Source organism: Chiloscyllium plagiosum, unplaced genomic scaffold, assembly GCF_037043375.1.
Source record: "Chiloscyllium plagiosum isolate Xiang-an unplaced genomic scaffold, Cpla_swu_hap1 HiC_scaffold_15, whole genome shotgun sequence".
In the NCBI taxonomy this organism is placed as follows: Eukaryota; Metazoa; Chordata; class Chondrichthyes; order Orectolobiformes; family Hemiscylliidae; genus Chiloscyllium; species Chiloscyllium plagiosum.
In genome coordinates this window covers 51027588-51049948 of record NW_028270153.1, presented here as the reverse complement: position 1 = coordinate 51049948, position 22361 = coordinate 51027588, and the positions used below count along the sequence as shown (strand labels likewise).

Sequence of the window (22361 nt, the reverse complement as noted above, 5' to 3'; positions counted from 1 at the left end):
CATCTGTTTTCTTTCTAAGCAGCAATCAATCTAGAACTATGATAAAATAAATAAACACTGTATGTTGTCAGCAAATACAATATTGATCTAACTGAGAAACTTAGCAGCAAAGCACGCTCACCTTTTCAGTTTTCATGCATTATTCAGTCTGAATTACTGATTGGTTCTCTTTTGTGTAACAGGAGACCTGGTTACATGTCCCCATTTAGTTTGCTTTCAGATGTGATACCTTGAGCAGTTTCCTACACCGCTGCCCAGGTTAACCCCCAAGAATTGTCCCACTTTAAAAGTAAATCAAGTCAATTGATCATCAGTTCCAGTTTAGAAAACAATTACTTCATTCGAGGCAGACCACCAACAAATATACACTCATGGTTCAACCCTGACAGAAGCTGTTTCAAATGAACAGAAAACACACTAATTTGCAACTTAAACTCTTGAATGAAGGAATATAAATGCACAAGTTAAAATGACTTGCTTTCCCAGAAAACTGCTCAAGATATTCACCTCTTACAGCAAAACAAATAGTTGACATCGGAACTAAAATGAGCTGACTCAATACTCTGGCACAAGTGAAAAATGTTAGAAATATGTGGGTCAGATCATGAATGCTCTTTATATTTCTCATGGACAAATGTATTCAACATGCTTGAAACTCATGTCAATTGAATAGCAACTTTTATAGTCAGCTAATGTAATGAGCATACAAAAATTATCCACATCACTTGTTTGCATATATGCTTTAAAATGAGATGTATCATTGACATAGTATATAGTGAACATTGATTATTAATAAATAGGCACTTGTGAATTGTTCACAACTTGTTTCAGCACTAAGCAATATATTTATCCATTTTCCAAGGCATGTTTATTAATGATTAACAATTAAAAAATTCTACCCTTTATGTACTTAGTACAAAACATAAAATGAAACCCATATGAAACTGTTTTGGCATATGTGAAAGGAAAACATCATCCCAGTATTCAAAGAATCTCAGATGTGGTATCTTATTGTCAATATTCATTGCATTTGAACCATTCTGAGATGGGAATCAGAATAGTGCTGGTGAATGTGAGCAAACTTGAGATTTATTTTTGTCCTAAAGCTGTATTATTGTAAGTCAATAATTTGAATTTCCTTGATTCAATTAATGAAGTGGAAACTTCATGATATACAGGTGAACTTTTTCCAAGGCTGTTTTTCAGGATAAGACAGAAACAGAGAAAAGTTCCTGCTACCCATTCATTCTTGTGGGTGAGAGTCTTGGACCTTAACTTTACTCTATTAGGCAACTGTAGGAGCTAAATGTGTGTTGAAGAATTGGCATCTCATCTCTTGATTTGGCATTTTAGAGCCTCTGCACTCAATATTGGAGTTCAATAATTCCAGACTGCAACCCAATTGTGATTAGTAATTTTTTTGCACGTTTTGGTTTTTCTCTTACTTCTGCTATCAGGCAGCATTACAAAGATGTACACATGTACATCTTTGGGTTCTCCACTTGCCCTAACACCATTCTTTATGGTCCTGTTATACTAAGCCATACAGAGCCATTCCTCCTCTTTTGGCTTGCATGTATGATAGACATTTTTTGTCATTGTCCCAAACACTCATTGCTAAAATTTTGTTCCATCTCTAAGCATTCCTAATTCTGAAGAAAGGCTAATTGATCTGACAGAAGTTTTTGTCTGCTGTAAATAAAGGACTCATACATTGATGTGATGTTATATATAACTTCACCTTTTTTATTCAATTGAACTTTTTGAAGGTTTCTTTGTCATTTTTTATGTTCTTCTGTTGATAAGCTTGCAAGACAAAAAAAACCATGTAGTATTGCAGTGTAGCTGTTGGGTAATGATACCCAGAGTGGAACAGGAAAGGACAGTATAGAAACAAGAAAAAAAAAGCATAAAGGATCAAAAGGGGAAAAATAGTTTAAAAGCAATGTTAATGGCTCTTTGCTTAGATGCATATAGTGTTTGGAACTAAAGAAATGAGAAAGCAGCAGAAAGAGAGGTTACTGGATATGATCTTATAACAGTTGAAGATACATGGTTACAAGGAGATCCAAGCTGGAAAATAAATATTCAGGGGTGTGGTAGATTTCAAAAGGGTGGTAAGATAGTATTGTAAGTATGGGATGGAGTAATTATGATATCAATAAATGATCTTGGATCAGAAGGCATAGAATCTATATGGATGGAGGTTAGTAATAACAAATAGAAAACAACACTGTTGGGAGTACCATAAAGGCTGCCTAAAGGTAGTTAAAATATAGGACAGGGAAAAAAAGTCAGGAGCTAATAAACAAGGGTAAAAAATAGACAGTACATTAATCAGGGCTGACTGTAATCTTCATGTAAATTGAGAAAATCAAATTGGTAGAGATACTCACAAGAAAGAATTCATATAATGTTTTCAGGGCAGTTTCCAAAAACAACATGAGACACATTTAATAAATGATGTCAAAGTAAAAAAGTCCCCTCAGAAACAGTAACATGATAGAATTTAACATTTAGTTCGAGAGGGAGGAGGTTGAGTTGAAAAGTACTGTAATAAGATTAAATAAGGGCAATTCCAAAGGATGACGGCAGACCTGGTTGGAATGGCCTGGGAAAGGGGTTTAACAGCAAAGACAGCTAAGGAACAATGGCAGACATTTAAGAAAACAGGCCATGGCTCATAGCAAAGATACATCCCAGTGAGGAAAAAGGATTCTAAGAAGGGGATAAGCCCATTGTGGTTAACTAGGGAAGTTAAGCATAACATCAAATTGAAAGAAAAAGCATATAATTTGACAAGATAAGTAGTAAACTAGAGGACTGGGAAAGTTTTAAAAACTAACAGAAGACCACAAAACAAAGGATAAACTTTGAGGATAAACTTGCAAGTAATGTCAAGACAGATATCTGGAACTTCTTTACATCAGTAAAAAAGAAGAGACAAGCTATAGTGAATATAAGCCCCTTAGCAAATGAGACTGGGGAAATAATAATGTGGATACAGGAAATAACAGAGGAGTCGAATCAATACTTTGCATTAGTCTTCATATTAGAAGACACTAATAGCATTCCAAAATTACTAAGTAATAAAGGGGTAAAAGGAGAAGAAGAAATAATGACAGTAAATATCACGAGAGAAAAGGCACTGAGAAACTGTTGGGGCTAAAGACTGATGTGTCCCTTGGACTTAAAGCGATGCATCCGAGGATATCAAAGGAATTAGCAACAGTGATACTGGATACACTGGTAGTGATCTTTCATGATTCTTGAAAAGTGCCAGGAGATTGGAAAACAGCCAGTGTTAAAGCTAAAGACACCAAAGTCTTACCAGACCATGGACTGCTCCCTCATTAGAGAGAGGCGACTGTTGATGGTTTAGCTGAGGGTCACCACACGTCAGGCAATGAGGGAGTTTGAGAAGGAGATGCTAGGGTGGAAATTGAAACCATGCTGTTGATGTCACTCTGCAATGCAAAATAACTATCTCAACCAATACCCAATGCAACACCTTTAGTGAAAAAGGGAAGGAGACAAAAGAAACAGGTAACCATAGACCATTTAGTTTAACATCTAGCATTGAGAAAATGTTGGAGTCCATCACAAAGATTGTAATAGCAGTGAAATTAGAAATACATAATATGATCAAGTAGTCAGCATGGCTTCATGAAGGGGAAATTATGACTAACAAATTCATTAGAATTCTTTAATGAGGTAATACACATGATAGATAAAGAGGAACCAATGGATGAAATATATTTGGATTTTCAGAAGATGTTTTATAAGGTACCACACATTAGGCTACTTGATAAAAGCCCATGGTGTTAGAAGTAATATATTACCATGGATAGAGGATTGACTAACTAATAGAAGATAGACAGTTGGGATAAGGGTGGCCTTTTCAGGATTGGTACTTGTAACTAGTGGATTGTCACAGAGATCAGTGCTGGGGCCATAATTATTTAGAATACTTATGACTCAAATGTGAATGAGAAATGTGAATGTGTTGCTGACAAATTGTGGGTGACACAAAAATAGACAGGAAGACAAGTGGTGAGGATGACACAACTAATCTGCAGAGAAAAAGACAGATTAAGCAAAAACTTAGCCATGGGAAAGTGTTGGGTTACACTTTGGTAGGAAGATTGGAAGAGCTAAATACTATTTAATGGAGAAAAACTACAGAACAGAGGGGCTTGGAAGTCCTCATCCATGAATCACAAAACAAAAGTGTCCAAGTTCAGTGGATTTTGGGAAGGCAAATGGAACGTTGGACTTATTTCAAACATAACAGAGCAAAATTAGGGACGGTATGCTAAAACTGTATCAGGCACAAGTCAAATCACAGTGGAAATGCTATGAACAGTTTTGGGCCCCTACTTAAGGAAATGTACATTGGAATTTGATACCACACATGTCTTGCGGAGAGGTTTAGTAGATTGGATCTGTACTCATTGGAATACAGAAGAATAAGAGGAGACCTTGTTGCAACATACAGATTCTTAGGGACCTGACTGGGTAAATTCAGAAGAGTTGTTTCCTCTTGTGGAAGATTCCAGGACTAGAGGTCATACTGTCGGAATATTGATTGCACACTTAAGGCTGAGATGTGGAGCAATATATTTTCTGAGATGGTATTGAATCTGTAGAGTTTTTTTTAAACCACAGAGAGCTGTCAAAATTGGGTGGCTAAGCATATTCAAACTGAGATACTTAGATGTTTCAATCAGTAAATAAAACAATGGTTAAATCATGGGGAAAAGACAGAAAAATGGAATTTAGCATTATCAAATTAGCCATGATCTAATTGAATGGCAGAATAGACACAATGGCCAATAGTCGATATCTGCTCCTATATCTGACGCTTTTGTGATACTGGGATATGTTGTTGATTGAATGAAGCATAATGATCTTCTGATATTTACAGGTCAAATTTGAATTGTATGGTTAGCCTATTTTCTAACCAACTTAACCTGCAGGCTCTGAATTAGATCCAATTAACATATTTTAATGTTTTCCTAAACTACACTCTGTCTTGGGAAGAAAGATATTGCATTTGATTTATAGACAACTATCCAATTAACTTAATTTGTACATGCAAGTTCAACTAATTAGCATACTTCATTAATATGCTGCTGCTATTAAAATAATGATTATATACTGCAGAATGTGTAAAGTGCGTAATTGTCTTTTTGAGATATGGGGAAAATCTAATTAGCATATCCTGCAGAAACAAATCTCATCTAATGGCACAGCTTATTAATACATTTCTCACTGTTGGTATAACAAGTTTCACAACAGTGGCTGTTGTTGTTGAGCTGTTGGAACAAAGGTAGTAAAGTTAACGACAATGATGCTGAGAAAATCTTTGCTAACACCTGCTTCCTCCTCCTATTAACCCATGCATGCAAGCAACAAAAAATGTTAATCAGATCTAGTGTTAAATCTTTAATGGGTATATTCAAGGTTTGGGAAAGATTTATAGCTTGGGTGCTGGTTGTCGTGGTTGTGGGTATGTTCTTCCCAGCTCAGCGATCATACCCACAACTACAAAAATATATCTCTCATAAATCCACATACCTTGGTGCATTTAAAAAGAATTCAATGATACAGTGAATTCTTCAGTAAATCTAATTATTGGTTGTGCAATTTTCTTGTCCATATTTAATAAGCTGGTAAGACCATTTCTTTCTTTTTTTCTAAAATGACCAGATACATGTGTAAATGAGACTGGAAGAGCTGACAAATTATCACTTTCATTTCCACTTTGTGGTAGCAGAAAAGCAAAAGTGAAAATTGAAAGTGTGATTCTGATAGACCATCTTAGAGAAGCACCTTCGCAGGTTTTAAATTATTGCCCCATAAAAATAAACTCCAGTAAAATCTTCATTCCTAATTTTAAAAAATGTTGGGAGTATCATGAACTTGATAAATTTAGAGTTTTTAGTGGATTTGCATAGATTTCAACATGATCTTTTAGATAAGTGGGAGCCTGCAAATTCATCTGAAGTTAGGATCACTGAAAGGACAGGAACTCTCCTTGAAAGAGTTCTATCAACCCCTGTTCAATATTTTTTGTTTCCTTTTACACACCATTGATAACAGATTCAGAGGCTGTCTGGTGGGCAGGTCTTTGACACTGGATGACAGACAGAGAACAGAGAGGTGGTAGAGATGATTCCAACCTTGGGCGACTGTCTGTGTGGAGTTTGCACATTCTCCCCTTGTCTGCATGGTGAACTGGCCATGCTAAATTGTTCATATTGTTCAAGGATGTGCAGGTTATGTGCATTAATCAGGGGTAAACATAGAGTAATTGGGAATGGGTTTGAGTGGGATACTCTTCGGAGGGTTGGTGTAGACTTGTTGATCTGAAGAGCCGATTTCCACATTGTAGGGATTCTATGTCTTGTTGGGAGAAAGGGGGCATCAGAAGAGGGGAAGGATATTTGAATGGTCAGTTATGGAGATAGCAGGGAGCATATGAAACTCTAGCCATCCTCACTTCCCTTTGGTCACAGTTAACTTTAAAATAATTGTTAATTCTGAGGCAGAAAGCACTATTACAGTGTTTGATTAATAAATTTGCTCCATGGGCTCCACTTTCACTCTAACCAGAACCCAAAGGGAAAAGAACAGTTTTTTTAAAAAAAGTAACATTAGAATTTAACGTGCTGGATAGATTTGAACCTCTGTATTGACATACATAGGACAAGGCAGACTGGTATGTCTTGTTCACCCATTTGGCTGATATTTCCTTCTGGGAAGTGAGTTGATTAGATTCTATTTGCAGATTCTTTTTACATTTACACACCATTCAACCAATCCCACCCATTTTTGTGGGGTTAGAATCCCCAACAGAGTCCACACACAGAATAAAGCCATTCGGTCCAGCTAGTCTCGAATACTTCGGTCCTCTACTCGAGGGCCCTCCAAATTTTTACCATTTAATCCTATCAGCAAACTCTCCTATTCTTTTCTTTCTTATATGCATGTCTCACATCCATTAAAATGCAACTATTTCAGTTATTTCAACTGCTCCTTGTAGAAGTGAATCCTACATTTTCATCATGCTCCATATAAAGAAATTTTTCTTGAACTTCCTTTTTGACTTGTGGCCATCTTATTTTCAGTGGCCCATTTTGGTTTCCCTCCACAAGTTGAGACATGTGTGTATCTATCATGTAAATCTTCTAAAATTTTAAACTTGTCCATTGCATCCCTCCCAAGTTTCCTTTTTTCCAGAGAAAAGAGCTTCAGCCCTTTTATCTTTCTTCATAAGTATGTTATTTCCATTCCATTTTTTTTGCCTGCTTTTTCCTGTCTCTCTACATCACTGAGTCAAAGAATCCTACAGCATGGAGTCAGGTCCTTTGGCCCAAACTGGTCCATGTCGACCTAACTGTCCATCCGTGCTAACTCCATTTCCCTGCATTTGGCCCATATCCTTCTATAACTTTCCTATCCATGTATTTGTCCAAATGTTTTTTAAATGTTGTTAATGTACCCACCTCAACCATGTCTGCTGGTAGCTCATTTCATATGCGTACCACCCTCTGTGTAAAAAGGTTGCCCTTCAGGTACCCTTTTATTCTTTTCACTTTAACCCTCAACTGATGCCCTCTAGTTCTTCATTCTCCAACCCTGGGAAAAAGACTGAGTGCATTCACCCTATCTATGTCTCTCATTATCTTACACACTTTTATAAGATCCCCACTCAGTCTCCTACTCTCTAAAGAAAAAAAATCTGAGCTTGTCCAACCTCTCCTTATAACTCAGACAGTTGAGTCCTGGCAATATCCTTGTAAATTTCTTCTGCACTCTTTTCAGTTTAATAACACTCTTCCTATTGCAAGGTGACCAAAACTGAACACAATACTCCGAGTGCAGCCTCACCAATGTCCTGTACAACTGCAACATAACTTCCAAATTCTGTCCTCAATGCCCTGACCGATGAAGGCCAGTGTGCCAAAAGCCTTCTTCACTGCCCTGTCTACCTGTGACTCCACTTTCAGAGGACCATGCATCTGAACTCCTAGGACCCTCTATTCCACTACACTCCTTAAGGGCCTACCATTCACCATGAAAACCCCTACCTTGATTTGACTTTCCAACATTCTTTTATAATATTAAGACCAAAACTGTATACAGATTCCCAAGTGTGGCTCAAACCTAGGTTTCAGTACAAGTTGCACATAATTTTCAGACTTTCAATTCTGCCTTTAGATACAAAGACTGGTTTGCTTATTTGTTTTTTAAAGGCCTTATTAACCTGTGCTGCTTTTTGAATCCATATTAGTTTGAGAAAAATGATTATTATTATTGGTATTCTCAGTACTGTGATATCTTAAATATGCAATGCACACACTCTCTTTTGATCCCAAGAGTTCAGTTCATAATCATAAAGTATAAATCAGGTGTAGTCAGGCTAGAATAAGAGAAGATGAGGAAATATAAAGAGGAGAGAAAGTGCCTTTGGCTCATTGAATTTATTCCCTTAGTATTTCAAATCTTCCATTCTGGCATCCAGCTGAACTTTAAATTTCCCTAATGACTTTGATTCCACTTCTTAATGGCCCTTCATTTGTTACTTTCTTGAAATTTGACAAGATTCTGGTTAAGTGTTCAGACCAGTACTTGGGTACAAATGAAGCCTCTGATAAATCAAAATCAGTTCCATGTTGTATAATGCAAAGGTTCTACAAGAGTGTCATGTTGGAGACTGTATTTGGCTCCACTCAAAGACACTGTGACATAATAAGATTCAGTGGAGCTGAAAACAATCTGTACACAATATGCTGATGCTACATAGGCTAGGGTAGAGAATTGGGGAGCTCAGTTCTACACCTCAATCAGGTTAAACATGTCAATCCTAACCACTGATAGCATCTATTTAACTTGGATTTTTTTTCAAAATTATGCAATAAACTATATTTTGTTATTAAAGCAAGTGCAGTTAAAATGCTTTCCTGTTAAGGCTTATGAGGGGTTTATCCTCTACCACTATTAGCCAAACGGGTCCTTTGATAAAATAAAGAAAGGAGGATTTGTGGGAGGACTCTGTTAGTTACCACTGTTTGGTACCACAGTATATGACAGTCAGTGTTAAGTTTTCTTTCTGATACTGGAAGAAAAGGAAAATTCTTTTCAGTAATTCAGCAGGACAGCACAGAATAATTGCAAAACCATAGCCACAGTGACTAAAACAGCACATTAAATATCTCAATTATGAACAAGCAGGTGGAACAGAAAGCAAAATCAGACTTGCGCTTCAAGGGGTAATTTGCATAAATATAAGGGACAAAATAATTGCAGCACATGTTAGCTATATTTCTTCCATCAGCCTTCAAATATAAAGGCCAAATAACTCTTACTTTGAACTTTGTAATATGAAGAATGCCACGTCCATAAAAAGAATTAAATATTTTACAACCATTTATGCCACATAATATTCATTTCAACATCCTCAGGGACATCTGTCAAGAAACAGCCTGAGGTATTACTTATATTTTTAGGTGTTGCATAAGCATATGGGAGGATTAGAGATGAGCTAATGTAATTTTGTTGATAAAATAGGCACAAAGCCAAGAATTTTCATCAAGTAATATAGAGAGAAGGCACAAAACCATCAAGTATAATTGTTACTACTGTTCATTTAAGGACTGGAGAGACAAAAATGAAGCGTTCACGGGATTTTATAGGAGTTGTTTCTGTACATCTTACATTTTAATGAAAATTTTATGCACAGATAATTAACACATTATCAGTTCACAGAATCACATTTGATTTCCAGAATGTTTCTGATATTTTATGAGTGAGGCATTCAAAGGCTGCCAAAATCTCCATAAAACTACCATAGTTTGCTTTAAAATATTATGTTTAATATTCAGGGATTAAGCGTATTGATAAAAAGCTAAATATGTTTTTTGTGCCATGAAATCTATCTTAAGTGATGAAATTTTAAATTTCTCCAGAGCTGCATTCAAACAGAGATGTACAGCATTTGTTGAAGAAATGAAGAAGAATGTAAAATGTCCTACCACCATTTCATAATGATAGCTGAACATCAGAGACCAGGCACTGTCAGAACACGTACCCGTGAATTTTTCTCCCTCTGTAGCATCTGCTCGTGTTGTTCTGCGATGGCCAGTGCCGCAGAATGCACTTTCTGGTAAATTGCTTCACCTTCTCTTGTTTGGAAGGTGAATAATCCTTCACCTGTGTCACACATTCTGTCAAGATATAAAAACAATTAGTATGTGGAAAAATATCAATGCTTTCTAACCTTGCAAGTGTCACAAATTTCCTTTTTTTTATTTTTATGAGCAGTTTTTGCCTCAGCTCTTGAAGTCTCTGGATACAGGGCAGAAGTACCACCAAATACATGTATTATAGTCCCTTGCAAGCTCTGATGCAGTGGTATGCAGGAATTGACCGAGATGGTTAGACTTCCAATGGGCAGTTTTGATTTGCCTGGGTTAGGTTTGGAATCTTGGGAGAGATCTAACTTACTTATCAAGATAATTACTAAAATGTTTGACAGGTTTTTTTTATAAACTCCTGGGTAACTATAGAACTGACTCATCTTGGCATTCCACATTCCAAAAGACCCACCTCTGATTCCCCAAATCTTCTTATTCTTCTGATTTCATGATCCTCTGATATATCTCACAACTATCTGCCTTCCTAGTGCCTCTGGCACTCCTGTAATGTTCTAATCTCCCCTCACCCTGGCACTCTGCCAACCTCCACCCTCCATCGTTCCCCAGTCCAACATGCTCTCTAACATTCCGCAGACCCTGCAAATCTCATCCTGACCCTTCAGCACTCTCCTGACTTCTGATTCCCGACCCTCTGAATTGCAACACTCGTTTCCTCCAGTTCTACCATCCAGAAACTGCAAGCAGCTCCAAGTTCTGCTCAGACCATGAATTCTCTCTTGCATATTGATTCTTTATTTTTGATATGGCTCATCTGGTTCTTGCTTTCTTGCGTTTCCTTGTAGACAGAGATGTTCATCATTGACATTACCACATGCTCTAATCCATGCTTTGCTTCTGAATTAAAACATTTCCACAAAATATCTCATGCACCATCTCAGTATGGGGAGATGGCTATGTAGAAAGAGAAAAAGTGAAGTCATAAGACCATAAGAAACAGAAACAGGAGTAGGTCATGTGGCCCCTCAACCTTGCTCAGCCATTCCATTGTATCATGGCTGAGCCTATTAAGATCTAATATCAGGGAGCATGCACTCTGGAATACTGGGATAAGTGCTGAAAATGTGTTGCTGGAAAAGCGCAGCAGGTTAGGCAGCATCCAAGGAGCAGGAGAATCGAGGTTTCAGGCATGAGCCCTTCTTCAGGAATACTAGGATAAGTGCCTGGCTTTGCTACATCCACATGGAATTTATTAATTCACCAAGTTAATTATGGGTTGACATCAAACTTTATACATAATGTACTGATGCAATCTTGCTATATAGCAAAGGTAAAACATTTATAGAGGTCAAAAACAGAGCTGCTGAGCTTTTTCAGGAACTTCTGCTTTCGTTTCTAATTGACAGAATCTGCTGGTCTTTTGCTTTCGATTTGTAGAGGTCACATCTCAATGATTTTGTTTGTTTTGGATTGGGGACAAAAATGGGAAAAGGAAACTGCAGTAAACCAAGGAATGTGGAAGGAGTGCTGCATCAAAAATAAAACGTCTTTGGAACTAATTGTGCAGTGCTCAAGTAGTGAAAATCAAATGGCACAATAGGTGCATGTGCTCAGTGTAAGATTCGGCCAGAGCTGAACCACTGATGATTTCAATTAATTAGCACCAGTTGTGAAGACCAAGAGTCATCAGCACTGCGCAACTCTCCGACTGGCTTAGCAGCAGGTTCACAGAATGTTTGTCAGTAATAGAGACAAAAGGTCTCTAGACTGCAAGAGACAGTGTCTTTCCTTTTCTCTTTTTACTGTGATGTAATTACATATGGTAAAATGGCTAGGTATTCCCTCCCACCATTTGCTGTAATCTGTTGCTTCTAACCAGTGACTGAAAAACTGAACAATTAATGTGCCAACCCTAAACTCCATCTTCAGCGAATAACTGAAAGAACTTGGATACGAAGATCGGAAATCTTGAAACCTGAAAGGACTTGAGAGGCAAATCCCATGGACTAGTGCTAATGAACTGTGTTTTCCTTTCATCTTTTGTTTGTTTGTGTGTGTATGTGTGGGTTTCAGAGATTCAACTGGTACAACTATGTGTTGATGTTGGCTGTGGTTAGAATTGATTTACATGTTAAGTACAGAAATCTGGTGAGCATTCTCTGTTAACCAAAATCCGTCAGACAGGTAAATTCGGTTCTTTGAGCAAGTTAATTAACTCTTTCACTTTTGTGATGACCCTGGGAGTAGTGTGGCTTGAGTATTTACACACTTTCCCAAGTGAATTGTAGCACATTGATGTTTACAATATAAAGGAGGTGAAATTGAAATATAGGCAAAGCATTAATGCAGATTATGTTTCATCTCTATTCTACTGGGTTCTGTATATTTGAATAGATTAAATTCAAATTACTGTATAATTGATTTGATGCATAGTAGTGAGCATTTAAGAGATCCTGTTATTAATCTTTCAGTAGGCAAATTAAACCACACTGTGGAGGTTCATTCCAAATGTTGTTCTTACAGGCATAATTACTTTCCCAGATGTAAATAGAATAGAAAATATAATTTCATAAAATTAGATTATTAATTCACCTTTATATGGGCCAGAAATGCAAATAATTGTCCCTCCACAGAATCCAATATAATGCACAGCATTCTGTCATGTTATTCTCTCCAAAGATTTCATACCATTAATTGTCTTGGCTTTAGAGCTTGGCATTTTATAGTATTAAACAAAAGACTGTAATAACTCTTACAGTGAAGTCACATAGGAGGATATATGAACTGACCTATTCATATACTATATTAATTGAAAACACAACATTTTTCTTGGATTCTTGTTTCTATCCCATTAGACAACTGTGCAATGACTAACAGCTGCATTTATACTGACTGATGCTGAATTGAATATTTTAGCAATGTCATGAGTAGAAATCGGCAGTTGTGGTATTATTAGAGTATGGAAAGGACAAAGCTCCTTATTGTATGCTTTCGAGCAGTTAAGACACAGAAGAATGTAAAGATAGGAGCAGGAATAGGCCAGTTAGACCCTCAAATCTACTTCATCATTCAATAAGAACAAGGCTGTTCACGTTATGGCCTTAACAATAGCTTCCTGTCTGCCCTGGCGTATGTTGGTCTAAAAGGCCATAGTGGCAGTAAACCTACATCTTGCTCGGCAATAGTGCAGATAAGTTTTACAACACAATGAGCTGTTGTGCAGTTTCCATTTAGCTACCTCATTTTACACATTGGCAGGGGTATGAAAATATATCTTCACACGCAACTTTAAGAATTTTGTTCATGCCAAGTAAGCGGCTGGAAGAGCTGAACAGCTAGGAACCCCACAGAAGAAACTCTCATTACAAGATTCAATCTGACAGAAATCCATAGTCAATGGTAAAAGCGTTTCAGACCTTGTAAGTGATGTTCTGCAGGAGGAGAGTTAGGAACTCCCTGGAGCTGGAGTATGAATCAAATCAAGGCAGTTCCAGAGTACGTTGTATACCAGTGCAAAGAGCAGTCCCGATTTGGGGCACAGTGAACAGAGAACTGACACACTGTATATAAAGTTAAGATGCCTGGTGGGCAAGAGTCAATTTTAAACAAAGAAAAGGTGCAGAATTACACGCTGGAAAAGCTAGGAGTGAAGAAAAGTACAGACAGCTCAAACCGAGTGTCAGTCCCATAGCGAGCAGGTGCCATCTCCATAGTAAGGGAATCAAAGATTTCCAAAGCGAAGTCACAGACGTGAAGACATCTCTCAGCCAGACTTAAAGCAATAAAGGAGCATTCTGTACTTGAAGACAATGGTTAAAAGAAAATAAAAACTAGAAGACTTTAAGGCCACAGAAAAAGGAACTCAGTCCATTATTAAAATGGCAATAAAGGCAAGAGGCATTTATTCAAACTGCAAGATAATGGGAACCATTCAGAAAGCAACAGAGTGGCAATAGGTTTCATTGGAGCATTGGAAGGTGGAGGGTGGGAATCAACTAGAAAAGTATGGTGATGAAAATGATAATATTATTAAAGATGCAGGCAGCAGGATTTAGTCAGTTAGGCTGTTAAGCAAATGGAAATCATTTATCTAGCCCAGAAATAGCAAAAATCATGTAGATTAGGAACTAAAAAGGTGAGAATACTTTATTTTAGCCACAAAAAATAAGAATCCTCCTTTTTGGCTTCAAAATCAAGGGGAAAATCATCAGTAGCAGCAGAGAACAGTAGTTCTAGTATCATTGCAAAATGAAAAGCCTTTTAAGCAAGGAAATGAAATAACTACATTCAAAAGACTGACTATCAGAAGTAATATTGTCAAAAGGATTGAATTCCACAGAGAGACAAAATAGAACACAGAAATGTAAATCTTAGAGTCATAGTCATAGAAATGTATAGCACGGAAACAGACCCTTCGGCCTAACTCGTCAATGCCAACTAGATATCCTAACCAAATCTCGTCCCATTCCCCAGCACTTAGCCCACATCCCTCTAAACCCTTCCTATTCATATACCTATCCAGACGCCTTTTAAATGTTATAATTATACCAGCCTCCACCACTTCTTCTGGTAACTCATTCCATACGCGTACCACCTTCTGAGTGAAAAAGTTGCCCCTTGGGTCCCTTTTAAATATTTCCTCTCACCCAAAACTTATGCCCTCTAGTTCTAGACTCCCTTACAACAGGGAAAAGAATGTATCTATTTACCCTATCCAAGACACACATGATTTTCTAAACTTCTATAAGGTCACCCCTCAGCCTTTGACACTCCAGAGAAAAGAGACCCAGCCTATGCAGCCTCTCCAGAGCTCAAATCCACCAACCCTAACAACGTCCTCATCGATCCTCTTTGTTCCTTCTTCAAAAAACTCAATCAAGTTCATGACACATGACTTTCAATGCACAAGGCCATGTTGACTATCCCTTGCCTTTCCAAAGGTAAGGAAATCCTATCACTCAGGATTCCCTCCAATAACTTGCCCACCACCGATGTCAGGCTCACAGGTCTACAGTTCCCTAGCTTTTTGTTATCACTTTCTTAAATAGTGACAACATCCAACTTCCAATGCCAACTTCCAATCTTCCAACACCTCACTATCGATGATACAAATATCTCAGCAAGGGGCCCAGCAATCACTTCCCCAGCTTTCCAAAGAGTTCTAGGGTACACCTGATCAGGTCCTGGGGATTTATCCACATTTATGTGTTTCAAGACATCCAGCACCTCCCCCTCTGTAACATGGACACTTTTCAAGATGTCACCATCTAATTCCCCACATTCTATATATTCCATTTCCTTCTCCACAGTAAATACAGATGCAAACTACTCATTTCATATCTCCCTCATCTCCTGCGGTTTCACACAAAGGCTGCCTTGCTGATCTTTGAGGGGCCCTATTTTCTCCCTAGTTACTCTTTTGTCCTTAATATATTGATAAAATCCCTTTGGATTCTCCTTAACCCTATTTGCCAAAGCTATCTCATGTCCCCTTTTTGCCCTCCTAATTTCCCTCTTAAATATTCTCCTACTTCCTTTATACTCTTTTAAGGATTAACTCAATCTTTGTTGTCTATACCTGACATATGCTTCCTTCTATTTCTTAACCAAAATCTCAATTTCTCTCATCCTCAGCATTCCCTGTATCTAAATACGTACAACACAGATGGCCTCCTTCTTCAAGGACCGCAATTTCCCCCCCGACGTGGTCGACGGTGCCCTCCACCGCATCTCCTCCACTTCCCGCTCCTCCGCCCTTGAGCCCCGCCCCTCCAACCGCCACCAGGACAGAACCCCACTGGTCCTCACCTACCACCCCACCAATCTCCATGTACAGCGCATCATCCGCCGTCACTTCCGCCACCTCCAAACAGACCCCAGCACCAAGGATATATTTCCCTCCCCTCCCCTATCAGCTTTCCGTAGAGACCACTCCCTCCGCGACTCCCTTGTCAGATCCACACCCCCCACCGACCCAACCACCACTCCCGGCACCTTCCCTTGCAACCGCAGGAGGTGCAACACGTGCGCCCACACCTCCCCCCTCACTTCTCTCCAAGGCCCCAAGGGAAACTTCCATATCCGCCACAGATTCACCTGCACCTCCACCCACATCATCTACTGCATCCGCTGCAGCCGGTGTGGCCTCCTCTATATTGGGGAGACAGGCCGCCTACTTGCGGAGCGATTCAGAGAGCACCTCTGGGCCACCCGGATGAACCAACCCAACCAACCTGTGGCACAGCATTTCAACTCCCCCTCCCACTCCACCGAGGATATGCAGGTCATTGGACTCATCCACCGCCAAACCACAACAACCCGACGGTCGGAGGAGGAGCGTCTTATCTTCCGACTGGGAACCCTCCAACCGCAGGGGATGAACTTGGACTTCACCAGTTTCTTCATCCCCCCTCCCCCCACCTTGTCTCAGCCGGATCCTTCCAGCCCGGCACCGCCTTCCTGACCTGCAGTCTTCTTCTTGACCTCTCCGCCTCCATCCTACTCCGGCCTATCACCCTCACCTTGACCTCTTTCCACCTATCACATTTCCAACTCCCCTCCTCCAAGTCCCTCCTCCCTACCTTTTATCTTCTCCTGCTGAACACTCTCTGCTCATTCCTGAAGAAGGGCCTGTGCCCGAAACGTCGAATCTCCTGTTCCCTGGATGCTGCCTGACCTGCTGTGCTGTTCCAGCAATAAAGTTTCAACTTTGATCTCCAGCATCTGCAGACCTCACTTTCTCCTCGAAGATTCCCTGTATCTACCAGCCTTGCTTTTCACCCTAACAGGAACTTACTCTCTCTGGACTCTCATTATCTCATTTTTGAAGGCTTCCCATTTTCTCGATGTCCCTTTACCTGCAAACATCCACACCCAGTCAACTTTTGAAAGTTCTTGCCTAATACCATCAAAATTGGCCTTTCTCCAATTTAGAACTTCAACTTTTAGATCTGATCTATCCTTTTCCAACACTATTTTAAATCTAATAGAATTATGGTCGCTGGCCCCAAAGTGCTCCCCCACTGACACCTCAGTCACTTGCCCTGCCTTGTTTCCCAAGAGTAAGTCAAGTTTTGCACCTTTTCTAGTAGGTACATCCACATACTGAATCAGAAAATTTTCTTGTACACACTTAACAAATTCCGCTCTAAACCCTTAACTCTATGGCAGTCCCAGTCTATATTTGGAAAATTAAAATCCCCAACCATAACCACCCGATTGCGCCTACAGATAACTGAGATCTCCTTACAAATTTGTTTGTCAATTTGCTGCTGACTATTAGGGGGTCTATAATATAATCCCAATAAGGTGATCATCCCTTCCTTATTTCTCAGTTCCATCCAAATAACTCCCCTGGATGTATTCCCAGGAAAATCCTCCCTAAGTACAACCGTAATGCTATCCCTTATCAAAAATGATACCCCCCCTCCTTTTATGCCTCCCCTTGCAAACATTAAGCTGCCAGTTCTGCCCATCACTGAGGCATGTTTCTGTAATTGCTATGATATCTCAGTCCCATGCTCTTAACCATGCCCTGAGTTCATCTGCCTTCCCTGTTAGGCCTCTTGCATTGAAGTAAATACAGTTTAATTTGTCAGTCCTTCCTTGTTCTCAGCTTTGTTCCTGCCTGCCATGACTGTTTGGCTCGCTCGTTTTCCCAACTGCACCAGTCTCAGATTGATCTCTTCCCTCAATATCTCCCTCAGTCCAACCCCCCCTCTTTACTAGTTTAAATCTTCCTAAGCAACTCGAGCAAATCTCCTGCCAGTATATTAGTCCCCTTTCAATTTAGGTGCAATCCATCCGTCTTGTAAAGGTCACGTTTGCACCAGAAGAGATTCCAATGATCCAAAATTATGAACCCTTCTCCCCTGTACCAGATCCTTAGCCAAGCATTCATCTGCTCTATTCTCCTATTCCTACCCTCACTAGCTAGTAGCACTGGGAGTAATCCAAGTACTACCACCCTCGAGGACTTCCTTTTTAAAATTCCTGCTTAACTTTCAAAATTCTCCCTTCAGAATCTCATCCTTTTCCTTTCCTATGTCATTAGTTCCAATGTGTACAATTACCTCCTGCTGGTCCTTCTCCCCTTTGATAACATTCTGGACCCCCTCTGAGTTATCTTTATTCCTGGCTCCAGGGAGGCAATGCACCATTCTGATTTTTCACTGCCAGCTGCAGCAAGGTCTGTCTGTGCCTCTGACTAGAGATTCCCCGAATACAATCGATTGCTTGCAACCCAACGCATTCCTCATTACATTAGAGCCAGTCTTGATATCAGAAACTTTGCTGTTTGTGCTACATTCCCCTGAGAGTCCACCAACCCCTGCAGTTTCCAAAACAGCATACTTGTTTGAAATGGGGATAGCCACAGGAGACTCCTGCACTACCTGCATACCTCTCCTACCTTTCCTGGAGTTAAACCATCTACCTGACTGTGTCCCTTCCTATAACTGCCGTCCATCACACCTCCTAGTTCCTGTAAGTTCCTTATTGTCTCTAACTGCCACTCCAATCTATCCATATGATCTGATAGGATTTGCAATCAAAGACATTTCCTGCAGACACAATCATCAGTAACATGGAAACTCTCCTTAAACTCCCACATCCAACAGGAAGAGCACATCACTCTACTAAAGGCCATCTTTGCTCCTTCACAATCTATGCCCAGAAAATAGCACCTTCATATTGCTCTAAAAAAAGTGCTCCAGGCTAATTTTATACTTATGTCTTATATTTTTAAAATGTAATCAAGAAGCAGACCTAAATAAACCACTCTATTCATTATTGTAGATTGACAGCAAAGCTACACATGAAAACTATGCACTTATCTCTTCCTAAGCTGTGAGCTCTCCTACAGAGGTTCCTCCAAGGCCAGCTGTAAATTTTGCTGCTTGTTGTGTTTTCCGAGATGCACTCCGATGTCCAGAGATACTTGAACTCAAACAGCAAAGGCAGTAACCTTGCAGAGCCACTGCTGTGTCAGACAGCAGTATAGGTTGCTTTCTCTGACCATGTGGTCACTGCCTTTGCCTGTCTTCCTCCTTTATAAAGTGCCATTGTTTTGATCTTTTGTTCCCAAAGTTCCAAGTCAATGCAACAGTATATAAAACAGTAATTGCTGCTCCTGGAATTTGAGGATATCACCTCAAAAGCTAAAATTCCTCAGAAAAGAAGCAACTCTCACAGCCACAAATTTTTCCCATCCTCCATCTTGGAATACCCATTGTAAAACAAAGAACTGCAGATGCTGAAATTCTGAAAACACAGAAATTGCTGGAGACACTCAACAGTTCTGGTAGTATCCATGGAGAGAAAACAGAGTTTATGTTTCAAATCAAGTAACCCATCTTCGGAACTATGTATGCAAAATGCCATCATTCTATTAAACAGTAATTTTTAAAAAAACTATGAATTTCTGTGCTGCAAGATCCAAAATTCTCCTTTTCTAACTAAAGGTGCACTTCTGTAGATATTGCCATTGCATTGATTCTTATGTTGACGTAAAAACTCAAAAACAAATTTACTTTCTGCACAATCATTAATTTCCTACAGATAATTATATATTTTATTCTAAAACTTAGATCCATGCACCTTGGCTTAATTATCCCTTTCTCCTAATTCTTCACCTGAAGAGAAAAATTGTTTGACTCTCCATGGTTACAGAATGGGATACCAACAACTAAACATAAACAACTTTCATCAAAATATAGCATGTCACAGATCCAAAGTATGTGTTCTTTGTCTCTGATCAGTATATTTTGCATGAACTCCAGTGGTTCAAGAAGGCAGCTCTACCTCCACCTTATCAAGGGAAACTAAGGATGAGCAATAAATGCTGGCCAGCCAGCAATGCCCACATGCTGAAAATGTATTGCTGGAAAAGCGCAGCAGGTCAGGCAGCATCCAAGGAGCAGTAGAATCGACGTTTCGGGCATGAGTCCTTCTTCAGTTTCCTAAAGAAGGGCTCATGCCCAAAACGTCGATTCTCCTGCTCCTTGGATGCTGCCTGACCTGCTGTGCTTTTCCAGCAACACATTTTCAGCTCTGATCTCCATCATCTGCAGTCCTCACTTTCTCCTAGCAATGCCCACATCCCATGACTGAATAATTAAAATACCCTAGGAGTTCTTAACCCAATTAAATATTTTAGCAGCAAGCTTTAGTGATTTTAAAATGAAACCGAGTTATTTACTCTCACATACCTAAGCTAATGCAACATCATGCATTCTCTATTATTCATATATACATGCAAGTACACACATTCAAACACATAGACAAAAATTGTTTCCAAACATAGTGCAATTTTATAGGTTATAACTAATTCAAGATTGACTTCATGATCTCTGGTCTCCCATCTGACAGCTTTGTGGCTTCTTGAATGGGTTTGATGCTTTATGGTTAGAGAGTCTTGTACAGCAAACATTTGAAGAAGAATCACTGGACCCACAACATTAGCTCTATCTTTTCTTTCTGCCAAAGCTATCAGACATGTTGTGTTTCTCCAGCACACTCTGCTTTTACTTCAGATTTTCAGTATCTGCAGTTCTGAGTGTTTATTTGGCAGGTTAACAGCAGGTTGTGAGGTTACTTGTAAGTGAGTATCTAAGCGACTTGCTCTCTGAATAATTTTTAAAGTGGAACAGGCTGAATGTTTAACTTTCTGATAACTTGCAGCTTTGATGTTGCTACTGATTTATGGTCCTGATGAACTGATGGAATCTGCCTACAAGGAGTTCACAGCTGAACTTTCCAACAGAGAAAAATGCGCAGTAGTCTCACAGTGTGGCTTTTAACAAGTCCAATTTCATTTCCAAGTAAGGTTGTGATGATACTATGGCTTTAAGAGGTGCAATTTGTCTTTTTTTTTCATGAAGTAAAGTTGAGATAGGTACTGAACAGTCTGCTGAAAGCCAATAGGGTAAACAGCTTGTGAGGGCCAAAGGGTGGAACAACGAAGAAGCCTGAATGGGTGGGCACCAAATCTCCAACAGAACTAAGAGTTTTAGTTTTAGATTTCTGCAGTCACTTGGGTCTTGAAGCTAGATGTGAAAACTCATTTTTCTCTCTATTACAGCTAAAAACTGATGTTCTCTGCCTGCTGCTGGAATTGCATGTGAGACAATCTATTTTACTGAATCTGCCTTTGCCAAGAGTGTGTTTATGGGATGTTACTATATTGGAACAGTTAACTAATTGCAGTTAATACATATATATATTATTTTGTTAAGCATTTTGATAGTGTTAGTTAAGTCAATTCGTTTCTTTTAATTTTCTTTTGTCTGAATTTTAACTGCAGTGTGAAAATAAAGTGTGTTTTGCTCAATGAGGAGTAATTTGACCAATCAAATTGAATCTGGAATGCAACACCTCACACTTTGCTTTAAATAAGAAAAAGTTAGGATCTAGACTATAATCTTAATATATTTTGAGCGGACTTGGTCTGATCCATAACAAGGTGTTGCTTTCATGTTAATTCCACATACTATGTTGTAAATTAACACCTTTGAGGACCATGCACTCTATATTAGATGTGGAACACCATTACATTACAACAAGAAGGTTACACATGGAAATGAATTTCAAATTTCCCTTTTGTCCAAAATGAGATTAAGAAAAACGCAGTGTGGAAACTCTACAGCTTTTTTATCTTAATGGTTCATCTTGACATGGCTATGAGGTAACTTCACCGAAGTCCATATTTAATTAGGCATTCACTGGAGAATCAACAATCTCTGTAGTCCAAAGAGCATAAGTAAAACTATGTGATTTGTACCAAACAGCTTAACAGTTTGATTGCGTCTAATTTATAAAAATAGTTTGCAAATTTAGAATACAACTGCCTGACATACAGAGTCACATTTCTTAAAATGTCTCATGATATTTCCCTTTTTGCTTCCCTTTCAAGCAATGTTACATTTTGAGTATGAAGTGTTAAATGATTCATCAAGTTTTCAGACTATTAGTCTAAAATGTCCATTAACAGACTCATGACAATGTTTAAATTAACCAAAGTAGCTCCAGGTAGATTTTATGTCAAAATTTTATGTCAGTGGTAGTAAACCCTATCAACATCAATGTTGATATCTATGTTTCACTGGTTCCTTTACCTTTTGAATTCTTGTCTATTGGGAGTAGCCTGCCAGCACAAATTACTTACTTTCCTCCCCATCGGGCTATTGGTAAAATGTAGTTATT

General features: G+C 39.0%; 1 protein-coding gene across 1 annotated transcript in view; it reads right to left on the bottom strand.

Moving 5' to 3' along the window:
• LOC122560041 (docking protein 5-like) overlaps positions 1–22361 on the bottom strand; it is a 419354-nt gene that overhangs the window by 73180 nt on the left and 323813 nt on the right. Inside the window, exon 6 of the mRNA XM_043710213.2 lies at positions 10097–10232. Within this exon, the coding sequence (XP_043566148.2) occupies positions 10097–10232 (136 nt within the window). The remainder of the gene's footprint in view (positions 1–10096; positions 10233–22361) is intronic.